Source organism: Balaenoptera physalus, assembly GCF_965194825.1.
Source record: "Balaenoptera physalus genome assembly, chromosome: 8".
In the NCBI taxonomy this organism is placed as follows: domain Eukaryota; kingdom Metazoa; phylum Chordata; class Mammalia; order Artiodactyla; family Balaenopteridae; genus Balaenoptera; species Balaenoptera physalus.
The window spans coordinates 14,097,786-14,110,908 of NC_138887.1; the positions used below are offsets into that span (position 1 = coordinate 14,097,786).

Here is a 13,123-nt window from a genome sequence, read left to right on the forward strand (position 1 = left end):
GGCAGAAGAACCGGTTTTAGGTAACAGTCATGGTAGTTACAGTGAGTATTACAGTTGTTAAAGGAAGAGGTCATTCAGTTTTCTCAGGTGTTTATTCAAACATTTATTGATCAACAGGTGAAGGAGAGATGGGATCTGATGTGTGTTTTAGAAAGCCAGCCCTGCCACAGTGCAGGGGGATGTAAGCAAGAGAGTGATTGGGGACAGGAGACAATTTAGAAGGCTAATGCGGTACTCTAGAAACGGTGTTACAGGAGCTCAATGAAAAGAGGGATAGTGAGTACTCAAGATAGTGTAGAAGGAATGAAGTGGGAAAGCCTCGAGGAGGTAGACTTACTAAGACTTAGTGATGGCGTGGCCAAGGGTCATAAAAGATGGAGGAGCTGAGGGTAGATCCAGGTTCTTGCTTTGGTAATGGTGTGTGGGAATGCCATCAGTGGAAATAAGGGATGGTTTGAGGAAGGATGTTGCTAGTTTGGGCTTGAGTCTAGATAACTAGCACATCTGGTGGAAATGTTATGTAGGAAACATTCATGGACATGAATATGGACCTCAGTATGGAGATTGGCCCTAAAAACACAAAATGGATAACCACAGCTGAGTAAGATGAAACCATTTTGAAAGATATTATCCAGTTAAAGAGTGAGATGTGGCACATATATACAATGGAATATTACTCAGCCATAAAAAGGAACGAAATTGAGTTATTTGTAATGAGGTGGATGGGCCTAGAGTCTGTCATACAGAGTTAAGTAAGTCAGAAAGAGAAAAACAAATGCCGGATGCTAATGCACATATATATGGAATCTAAAAAAACCGGTACTGATGAACCTAGTGGCAGGGCAGGAATAAAGACACCGACGTAGAGAAAGGACTTGAGGACACGGTGGGGAAGGGGAAACTGGGACAAAGTGAGAGAGTTAGCATTGACATATATGCACTACCAAATGTAAAATAGATAGCTGGTGAGAAGCAGCCGCGTAGCACAGGGAGATCAGCTCAGTGCTTTGTGACAACCTAGAGGGGTGGAATAGGGAGGGTGGGAGGGAGGCTCAAGAGGGAGGGGATATGGAGATATATGTATACATATAGCTGATTCACTTTGCTGTACGGCAGAAACTAACACAACATTGTAAGGCAATTATATTCCAATAAAGATATTAAAAAAAAAAAGAGTGAGAAGACTGATGGTCAAATAATTCTGGAGCACTAATTTAAAGATTAAGGTAGTGGGAGCAAAAAAAAAAGTGAGGGGTCTAAGAAGAATTAGTTAGGGGGATCGGAGGAGACCCAGGAGAGTGGTGTCAGGGAAGCCAAAGGAGAGAGGGTTTCCAGAAGGAAGGAGTGTGGGCAGCATGGGAAAGGCAGTGCGGAGATCACACGAGGTGGGGACTGAAACACGTGTTTTATTTGATAATTCTGAGCTCACTTAATGAGGAGAGTTGAGGAGCAGGAGGCCCACCCCATGTCAAGGAGTAAATGGGAGATGAAGAAGTAGAAACAAGCAGTGTAGACTCTTCTTCCAAGAAATTTCGTGATGAAGAAGGGAGCTCATCTGATAGACGGAGAGAAAGCCAGGGTCCCAGGAACATTTCTGCTGGTCATGTTTTGGTTGATGGTAAAAAGTCAGTAGAGGGGGACAGATCAAAAATAAGAGAAAGGGAATACTTAGTGGAGCGGCACTGAGGGATGGGATCCGTCGTGTTGGGAGGGAGAGAAACCTTGGATATGAGTCCTACAGCCCCCCGCCGGTGAGACCAAGCCCAAGTGTTGCTACGTTGGGCAGTGAAGGACTCGCAGTCAAGGGCAATGACCCTGATGGCCTTGGTTTCTTCTGGGTGAGGAGGAGAAAAAAGGGGTAAGGTAACGTGGTGGAGGGGCATGGGGAATGTCTGGAATAGCAGCTGCGATGCAGGATGATGCATTGTAAGAGAGCTAAGAGGACTTTCCTAAGAGATTTTAAGAATGTGTAACAACAGAATATGCAAATGATTCCAGTGATATCCAGGATGGATTAGGGAAGTGTGGAAGGGAAGAAGGGCTAACCTGGGAGGGAGGAATGGTTAGAGAAATGAGGAGTCATATGCTGAATGCCCTCAAAATGACAGTGTAGGAAGAGGAATCTATTCCGTTGGAGGATGGAAATGTGTTAGTTAATTGATAAGAGTATAGAATGTATTTAGTTGGAGTTTTATGAAGGTGTAATTGTGTGAATTTTTTTTAATGCCCAGAAATATTCTGTTAGGTTGGAAAAAAACACAGCGTATTAGTTGATGAATACATGGGTTTGGGGATAAGAAAACAAGGAGGCAGAGTCTCTGCAGGCTGACAGCCATAAAAGGGGAGCCCCGAAGACGGGTTTACACTGAGTGCAGACACCAGACCTTCAGAAATGCCACTGGCAAGTGAAGTAAACGGTGATGAGGGATGGAGCAGTCTTGAGAGCAACCTTTGTAAGGGGTCGGGAGGAGATCGTGGAGAGCGGATGAGAACCAGGGGGCCGGGAACTGAGGCTGGAGGTAAAAGGGAAGGGCCTGGCTGCTGAGCTCCGGAACTCCTGGGTCCTGCAGCTCTGTTGTCTTTCTGCCGTTAGGGCGCGGATGTAATCGTGCTAAGTGTCTGAGGCTGCATCGCCGGCCCTGTTCCACTGGGTGCCCTCAGTCACTGGAAGGCGTCTGGACAAGGAGATAGTTGGGTTCTTTCTCTGGGTTTCTTCTATGAAATGTAGTCAGTTACAAACATGTGTGACATCTCGCTGCCTCTACTGACTGCCTTGGCTGTCTCTAAAGAGGGGCGCCCACTCAGAGGGTCCCACTCAGCCAGAAACGACAACTGTTCACTCTCATCTTTTAGCTTTGACCCAGCTTCGTAGAAGAAACCCTTTCATGCCAGAGCAAAACTCATCCTCAGCTGGTGCAGAATATTACCTGAATAGATTACTTCCTACCAGGATACCGGGTTGATTTTTAGATCATGCTGCCGGTAATGTACAAAGGGCTTTCATTCTGTGCTGGAGCTGTGACTCCTAAACCACTGTTGGGTCCTTATTCCCTTGCAGATCATTGCCGTGCATCCGCACTTCGTGAGATCCAGCTGCAAGCAGTTTGTGACCGGAGGGAAGAAGGTAAACGCTGCGTGTTGACCGTCACATGCCATCTTTGAGGGGGTTCTGTTTGCTCTTTAATTTATCTTTAGTGTTTTTAATGTCTGCCTCTTCATGCAGAGAAAATTCGCGAAAGCATAATGTAGTGAAATCATGAGACCATCACCTCCTGGGGGAGGTGTGGCCTCAGTGCTTCTCACTGACATTCCTTTGGGGTAGATGCAGGGCAAAAACAGAGATGTTACTCCAGCTACCACCTAGTGCTTTGAAATATTGTCCCTTCCACAAAGAAGAAGTAGCATTTAACAGTATCAAAAGAGCAAGTAAACTAGGCTTGACTGGGGCTGGAGTATCTGCTTTCTAAAAGGTCTGTTGCCTTCTTAAGAGCAACCCCTCATAAAATGTTGATAACTTAAAATATTGATAAATCACTTTGGTTGAAGTATTTCCCTAGTGGGGATGCAGTTTTGAGTTCTAGCTTTCCAATTTCAGAAGTTAGAGATTTTACAGTTGTCCCCTATTTTTGAAGGTATTGGTATGAAAGAACATATTAGAGATAATATGCGTGATGTCCAAGTGGACTCAAGCTCCTACTTTGGGACTTTCCTGTGTTGGTGTGTGTTCTTAATAATCAGCTTACTGGTGGAGGTTAATAACTGCTTTTATACTGTGAAGGATACCTGTAGTCTGATGCAGTTTGCAACAGTAGTTTTGCTACATGAATGTCTTGTCATCCTCCAGGGTGCCTGGGTTAACTGTGTCAATTTCATGTTCTTCGTCCTTCTGCTTAGCATTTGACATCGTTTACAAACATCTGTAGGAAGGACCTTGTGAATGTAGCTGTTTGGGCCAAAGCTTGTTGAGTAGATACATGAGCAATTATATGGACAACAGAGTAGTCCAGCATCCAAGTGCGGGCAAGGTCATATGGAAAGAAGTTGGAATTTATACAAAGACTACATTGTGAATAGCAGTAAAATAAGTAGAATTCACTGATTGCTGAACAGGCAAGAACATCAGAGATTTGGTTTATCTTTTTGGTTATCACTGACTGCTTGACAAGTTTTTCGGTGTTCACCGTTCTAAGAGACAGCGTTGTCTTTTCTCCTTTTTTCCTATTCACTTCTCCAGAAATTCATGGGTAGACATTTCTTCCCAAGCACAAAAAGATGTTTAATTATGTGTATATAAATTAAAAACAGTTCAGGTCATCTGGTGAAAAAGCTTAAAAAAAAATGATATTGTTAGAATTTCTGGATTAAAATAATTTAAAAGAAAAAACACACACCAAAGGGTTAGTATATTGTATAAAGGGCTTCGGATATTGAGCTTGATAAAAGTATATGTGTGATATTTTGAAGTGAAGAATCAGAGGATTGCACATGTCAATGTAAATGATATTGTCATCTCTTTTAGATTTTTTAATAGCTTTATTGATATGTAATTTGCATACCATAAAGTTCACCAGTTTAAAGTGTACAATTCAGGGACTTCCTTGGTGGTCCTGTGGTTAAGACTCCACGCTTTCACCTCAGGGGACACAGGTTCCATCCCTGCTCGGGGAGCTAAGATGCCACATGCTGCATGGCACAGCCAAAAAACTAAAGTGTACAATTCATTGGTTTTTAGTATATTTACAGAGTTGTGCAACCATCACCATAATCTAATTTTAGAGCATTTTCGTCATCCCAGCCTCGTCCCCATTAGCAGTTGCTCCATATCCCCCTTCCCCCACTTCCCAGCCCCAAGCTACCACTAATGTATTTCACTTCTCTATAAATTTGCCTGTTCTGGATATTTCATATAAATTCTGGGTATTTCATGTAAACGGAATCATACAATAAGTATGTGGCCTTTGTGTCTGACTTTTTTCATTAGTTTTCTAGGGACATCCATGTTGTAGCATGTATCAGTACTTCATTCCTTTTTATGGCCAAATTACATTTCATCGTATGGGTATATCATATTGTATTTAGCAATATTTAATTATTTATTATTTAAATATTTATCAGTTGATGGACATTTGGGTTGTTTCCACCTTTTGACTATTATGAATAATGCTGCTGTGAACAGTAGTCAAAACATGGAAGCAACCTAAATGTTCATCGAGAGATGAATGGATAAAGCAGATGTGGTACATATATACAATGGAATATTACTCAGCCATAAAAAAGAATGAAGTAATGCCATTTGCAGCAACATGGGTGGACCTAGAGATTATCATACTAAGTGAAGTAAGCCAGACAGATATCATTATAATATAGCTTATATGTAGAATCTAAGAAAATGATACAAATGAACTTATTTACAAAACAAATAGACCCACAGACATAGAAAACAAACTTATGGTTACCAAAGGGGAAAGGAGAGGGGGAGGGATAAATCAGGAGTTTGGGATTAACATATACACACTGCTATATATAAAATAGGTAACCAACAAGGACCTACTGTATAGCACAGGGAACTCGACTCAGTATTTTATAATAACCTATAAGGGAAAAGAATCTGAAAAAGAATAGGTACATATATATGTATAACTGAATCACTTTGCTGTACACCTGCTTCAGTTAAAAATATAATAAAATTAAAAGCCATTATAATTTTTCCTACTTATGTTAAAGGCTTAAGAAACATTGGTATGCAAATGTGCCCTCTATTCAGGGACTTGTAACATACAAACTATTGACTGATTTCTCTGGATTCATTAAAGTTTATTGTGTAAATATGTATTTAGTGAGTAGTAAAGATTAGTGTTTAATCAATGAACTATAGTGACTTCTTTGTACAGGGTTAAATAACTAGAGATTTCCAAAACATGCACCAGCTTGGTGTGCTTTGCAGAAATCTCTGGAGAGATTTCTTCCTTCTGTATGTGTATGGTATGTACTTTTAAAGATCACTTCCGCTGCATGGTTTTTGGCATTTGTGTGTTTTGTTTGTTTTAAAATAGATTTATTTAGTTGAAGATATTTCAGGAAATATTTCTGATTTCATTAAGGAATGTACCTTTGATTTTAAAAAACTAAGAGAAAGGCTTTTTGGAAGGTGACATTAAGAAACAGATACTATTGTGAAAAGATTCTTTTCTTTTTTAGGGTGTTAGCAAATTTTTAGGAGGACCTCATTTTTTCCCCTTATAACTGAGTTATGGCATTTTATTCCTTTGATAAATGAGAAAAACAAAGACTGTGTTGGCCCAATCGCAACTCTGATCATTTAACTGCAATTTTCAACCAGCACCATAAACTAAGCAGAACTAGTCTGAAGAGTCCAGCATTTAGCAAATGGTGATAACCTTGCAATAATCATACATTGCAGATATCAAGACGTCCCTGTTTAGAGTAGATGGCAGATCATATAGGGGAAAAAAGAGCAAAGACAAATATCATGTACCTGAGAGGTTATGACCTTCTGCCTTTAAGAAATAATTTAATCTTAAAAAAAAATTGGAGCAAAGACTAGCCAAATGAAGGTGTAATGTGGAATAAAGGCATTCTTAAGGCATTCTTAACCCTTAAGAACACTGATCTTACTTAGACTGACAGCTAAATGCATCTAGGAATTGTATGCCAACTTCTGTAAACAACGATTAAAGCAGCACAGCGACCTCAGAAGCGGAATAGGAAAGATGGATGTCCTACAGTGAGATATTCATGATGTCATTTCATAAGAAAATTTGACAGAGATGTCTAATTTAATATTTTAGTTGATTTGATTTGATGAGAAATTTTGATTCCTGGAAAAACATTTCTTTAAAAGTAATCAGAACATACGTTTCAGAATAGTTCCACAAAATAGCCATGTAGCAGAAAAAACCTGAAACTGCACTTTGACACGTTTGTTGATATTTCCTTTTTAAGGTTCTAGCTTCTTAGGTCTTTAGAGAGAGCTCCTTATCCACCCAGGACTAGGAAGAGGAGGCAATAGTTCTGTCCGGCATAAACTTTTATTTTAGGTTTTCAAGGTAACTTCTTAGTAGTTGAATGCCATAGCTGGATTTATGGACTCCAGTGCTTGACACATGAGCATAAAAAGCTTATTCTTAATTCTGTTTTGTTTCCATGTTGAAAAAAAGAAAAGGAAAAGCACATCTCTTAAGAGTGCCGTTGGAGAGAGGTTTAAAACATAAGAATCGATGGATTTTTTTTTTTTTAAGTGTAACCTCCTTGTGTAGCAAGAATTATAATGCATGAGCATAGCAATGAGGTATCTCTTTGAGAAATAAGTCTGCAAAGCAGATCTTGTCTGGTTTTTTTTTTTTTTAATTACTCAGCTTTCTCTGTCAGCAGATAAACTTGAGCTCCCTACCACCTTTACCTTTGAACTCTGAAATACACTTCATAATAACTGATTCTCCTCCTTTGACAAATTATTAAATTGTCGTGATGCTGTTTGCAGCAGAGTTCATTTTTCGAAACGAGGGAGTCAGCTGTTTGCCATTGTGGTGGGCCAGGTCCCCTCATTCTAGCCGCAGGGACAGCTTGCTTTGTAAGCTGGAAAATGTCAGTCAGCAAACGAGGTAAGGACCTGCGTGCATGAAATGAGAAAAAGCGCTTCACTGTCTGGGGCTGAAGGCTTATGGCAAATTTTACCTGAAGGACAGAAGTAGAAGCATCGGCTAGCTTCTCAGTGTCCGAGAATGATCGGCAAAAAACAAATTGCATTTTGGATTCTTTTTGGAAGAGGATGGCATGGAGCAGCGTTTTGTCATAATGCAAATCTTTTTAGGATGTAGACAGCCCAGCGGACTACTGTGACCACTAAGTGTGAAACGTAGAGGTGCTTGCTTCCTTATATGTTTGCTCGTCTCCTGGTCAGATGGAAAATGGGGTTCTTGGGGTCACAAAGGATTTTTTTTTTTTTTTAAACTTTTTGGGTTTATTTTATTTATTTATTATTTATTTTTGGCTGTGTTGGGTCTTCGTTTCTGTGCGAGGGCTTTCCCTAGTTGTGGCAAGTGGGGGCCACTCTTCATCATGGTGCACAGACCTCTCGTTATCGCGGCCTCTCCTGTTTCAGAGCACCGGCTCCAGACGCGCAGGCTCAGTAGTTGTGGCTCACGGGCCCAGCCGCTCCGCGGCATGTGGGATCCTCCCAGACCAGGGCTCGAACCCGTGTCCCCTGCATTGGCAGGCAGATTCTCAACCACTGCGCCACCAGGAAAGCCCCCAGGATTTTTTTTAATTAAAAAATTTTTTTTAATTATTTTTTTTAATTTTTGGCTGCGTTGGGTCTTCATTGCTGCGCGCAGGCTTTCTCTAGTTGCGGCGAGCGGGGGCTACTCTTCGTTGCGGTGCGCGGGCTTCTCATTGCAGTGGCTTCTCTCATTGCGGAGCACAGGCTCTAGGCGCACGGGCTTCAGTAATTGCAGCACGCCAGCTCAGTAGTTGAGGCACACGGGCCCTAGAGTGTGCGGGCTTCAGTAGTTGTGGCCTGTGGGCTCAGTAGTTGTGGCGCACGGGCTTAGTTGCTCCGCGGCATGTGGGATCTTCCCGGACCAGGGATTGAACCCGTGTCCCCTGCGTTGGCAGGCGGATTCCTAACCACTGTGCCACCAGAGAAGTCCCTTAATTTATTGATGTATAGTTGATTTACAATGTTGTGTTAATTTCTGCTCTACAACAAAGTGATTCAGTTATATATATTCTTTTTCATATTCTTTTTCACTCTGGTTTATCCACAGGATATTGAATATAGTTCCCTGTGCTATACATTAGGACCTTGTTGTTTTTCCTCAAAAAGGACTTGACATCAGTTATGCTTGCCCAGTCCACTGACCAGTGGATCTTCAGAATACTTCTGCAGGCGATCAGATGCTTGATCTTAGGCAGTTTTCTACACGCAAAATTTTCTTACACATTACTTCCCGGGCAACCACCAAATTTATCTCCTAGTGGTTGCATGTAGAACCATTGTAAAGAAACACCTTCGTTTCTTCTAGGCACTGTGTTATAAATTGTGGTTCCATTCCTAGAAATTCATCTCATGCTGTATACATACCAAAACTGATTAAAAACCACCAACTGATAGGAAGTAAACCACAATGTAACCTTTACAAATGTTTCTTAGGAATGTAAAGCCAAGTTGTAAAATAGCCATATTGTAAAAGTATACTTTGGTGGTTTTTTCTCTCTGTGCTGTACTGGTTGAAGCTAAAAATTGAAATCTAGGTCTTAAAATAGAAATCATTTTCAGTGTCAGAAACAGGCGTTCTTCCTTGCTTTCAAAGTTAAGTTCATTTGTCTCAGACATTAGTTGCTTTTTTGATGTTGATATGTAGAGCGCCCAATGTCCTGGAGCTGGATCCATGGCAGCTGCATTTTCTTCAGTAATCCCCCTTGTTTCATAGCCATCAAAAGGCTGGTGAGAACAGAAACCTTTTCTCTTTAATGAGTTCAACTAACTTTTCCATGTGTAATATTTCCATATTGTTTGTGGCTTCCCCCTGGATTCTGATGATAAGCTTACCACCTGTCTTCCTAGAGCAATCAAACCATCCTTTGCTCCTTGCTGAAAATATCTTCCTTTGCATGTTGAGAATGCTGCGGCTGTTCTTAAGTATTTGGAATAGTTATTTCCTCTGCAAGAATCATTGTTTGGTTCGGTATGCTCATTATGTTTTTTTGTGGGGTTTAGTACCAGTGGACTGTCATTAACACTGGAAACTAACACAACATTGTAAATCAACTCTACTGCAACAAAAAAATAAAATAACATAAAATTTTTTTTAAAAGACAAGGCTATATAAATAACTGTCATTAACCTTGAGAAGTTTTTCCCTTCCCCCCCCCCTTTTTTTTTAAGACAAGGCTCTATAGCCAGGGGTCACATTTACTGCAATTATAAGTTGGTGTCACCAGTACAGACTACACCATAGTCATCTCACAGGGCTATTTGGCGTGAATAGTTCTGCCTCTTGAGCACAGCTTGGTTAGAGGGTCCACATCAGGTGCTGTGAGCATGTAGAATCTGGATTTCAGGAATGGTGGTCCGTTTCCAAAAGGAGATAGGAGGAATGCTGCTGGTGGAAAGCCGTTAGCCCATAAGACCATTAATCAGAATGGTGATTTGGTAGGAAAATGAGTATTCCCAGTCTTTTGACAGGAAAAAATATGGGTATGTATATATGTATATAACACTGTTGGGGTAATTTTGCAGTCCTTTGTCTTTAAGCATTTGGGGCTTTTCCCCCCCTAATTGTTTGTTTGATCCCTCTCAGTTTTCTAATTCATTTTCAGCCGGTATTCCTCTTTGATGTTTGTAACAGTGCAAATTAGAACAAAATCAACATCTACTGGTGGTGAATTAGCTGTGTCAGTGCCCTGCGGCCAAAGATCTCTGGGACATACCCACCAGGCATGAGGAAAGAGGGTGTTACAGGATTTGGGCTGATGAAAGATGGTTTGGGGAGGGTTTAAGGAAGCAGAACTTTGCCTGGATCGGGTGCTGTCAGGAAGCAAGAGTAATTCCACCACTGGGTATCTTAATACATCATATCTAGAAGGAGGACAGACCAAATGAAGGCTAACGACATGTTGATAAAAAAGCAGCAGTCTCTCCTTTTAGCCAGGATAGGGAGGTGTCTGGTCATTTATGTGGCTTGGAAAACATTGATATCCTGTCAGGGTTCAGATATGATTATGGAGTGGTCCTGGTTTTGTCCTCATCTCCTGGTCACGGGGCCTTGTCTGATGTTGGTGTTCTGTGAGATTGTTTATATTCACCCGGAGAACACGAATGGCAGGCCAGTTCCTGCATGCCAGCTTTTCTCTTTCTTCGTTGTGACAAATAAAATGCCCAACATTTGCTAGATGACTTCTATTGCGGTACTTTATGAAAATATATGTATGGTCTGATTTTGTTTTTTTGGTAGAAATATAAATGTCTGGTGTAGCAATTTCTTGGAAAGCTGTATACTAAATTATTAACAATAGTAATAATATTAACATATATTATTAACAATATCCGGGCAGGATTATTAGTGTTCTTTCTGGCCTTCATTGGCTTTTATTTTCTGCTTTTTTTTTTTGGTAGAAAACATGCCTTTTATAATAATAAAAAGCAATAATAAAAGAATGTATAAAGTAATCCCAACTATTTTTGTTGTTTTCAACTTAGCATTGTAAATCATATGAAATTCCCTACATTATTGAAGTCTAATCTTAGCTCAGATGTTCTTTAATGGTTACATAATATTCCATCCTGTGGGTCTATTTACTTTTCGTAATCATTCTCATATTATTGGACCATTAGGTTGTATCCAGTTTGGGGTTAGCATAAATCATGCTGTAATGAAGCTAGAAATCTTTGGGCATGAACTTTTCTCTGTGTTTCTGAATGTTTTCCTAGCACTGATTCTCACGATTAGAATTACTGGGTCAAAGATTATGATTATCTTTTAGGCTTTGGATACATAACTGCCAAGTAAAGGTACATTCCAGAAAACATACTGATTTACACCATCTGTGTTAGAGGACCTGTTTCACCATATCAGCCTGCCAATTTGATATACATAGAAAGAGATTCCAATGTGCTGTTTTGTAACTTCTTTGAATTATTAGTGATTTTGAGCATTTTTATTTACTAGTCACTTATAGCTCTTCCTTTGTGATTTCTCTGATTGTATTCTTAGCTCGGGGCAGCTTTTAATATCACCATAGAAGCCAGGACAATTGACGACTGTCCGTTTGATATTTATTGTCAGTTTGAGCACAAATTATTGCTGCTTACTGAATAGCCTGCAGCCTTTTCTCCAATTTTAGCTAAACCTGGAATAATTATTCTTGTTCTAGGGAGGCATTATATAGGAGTCATAATGAGGCTTTAGAGTAGACGCTGAACCATGTACAAAGAGGACGAATATATTCTACTCCGTACATGTGAGTCTGCCCCCAAACCATCTGTCCTGCTGCTTCCTTGGAGGCTCTCAAAGACAAGCCACGGTACCCAGTTAAAGGCAGGTTCATTTCACTTGGTTTCTTCTGTAGGCAGTGTCCTGATCTTTACTTTTCCCCTTTTGCTTCACTTTTTTTTTTTTTTTTTTTTTACTTGAAGTATAGTTGATTTACAATATTGTGTTAGTTTCAGGTGTACAGTGCAGCGATTCCATTGTATATATATATATGTATATATGTGTGTGTATACATATTCTTTTTCAGATTCTTTTCCCTTATAGGTTATTACAAAATATTGAGTATAGTTCCCTGTGCTATACAGTAGGTCCTTGCTGGTTCCCTTTTGCTTTACTTTGCATTGAGTGAAGTGCTTGTTCAGATCCATAAACCTGTGTGTTCAGGTGACTCTTTCTCTTATTCAAGACTTAGCAGTTTTGTTTCTTTTTCATAACTTCGCTGTGCAAACATCTCCCCCTGAGTCATCTACAATTGAGATTATGCGTAGTTAAAATTAGAGATATTTGTTCATCACACAGAACATTAATTCGTTTCATCACCCAGTGGATGGCTTTTGTGTTTTCTCTACTCTTAGTGGGGCAAGGGGTCCAACCTTGAAGCCAGCCCCAGGAAACAGACCCTCAGACAGCTGCAAACTGAAAAACAGACCCAAGGTGTTTGACATGAACAACCAGCTCTATTAAGTCTGCAGGACCCACCTGGAAGGTTTTCTGTTTGCTTGCTTCTTTGTTTTGTTTTTAGTGGTAAAACTATTTTTTAAATGCCCCATTCATTTCTGGAATCCCATTTACAATTGTGAGTTGCATATGCAGAAATTGCAGATTGCTAGTTTGAATAGGAGTCTGCCTCACATGCTGGCTGCAGTTGACTGCTAAACCCATATAGATGAAAAAGTAGATACATAGATCTATATCTCTCTGTCATTGCTAGTTTTTTTGTTTGTTTGTTTTTGTGTGGTTTTTTTTTTTTTTTAATATAAAGGGACTGCTGCTAAGTGGCATCTCTTATGTTTAACTTCTTTGGTTCACCTTGAACCCATAGCTTGTATTTCTTGGTCACTAAATTGACTGTTACGTTGATGTGGTGTTTTTTTAAATTTCAAAGCGTA

At 40.1% G+C, this 13,123-nt stretch overlaps 1 protein-coding gene across 3 annotated transcripts in view; it reads left to right on the top strand.

Moving 5' to 3' along the window:
• VPS41 (VPS41 subunit of HOPS complex) overlaps positions 1 to 13,123 on the top strand; it is a 184,968-nt gene that overhangs the window by 100,261 nt on the left and 71,584 nt on the right. For all 3 annotated transcript variants that reach the window (XM_082473465.1, XM_082473467.1, XM_082473466.1), the window contains exon 7: positions 3,059 to 3,124. In XM_082473465.1, coding sequence (XP_082329591.1) covers positions 3,059 to 3,124 — 66 coding nt within the window. The remainder of the gene's footprint in view (positions 1 to 3,058; positions 3,125 to 13,123) is intronic.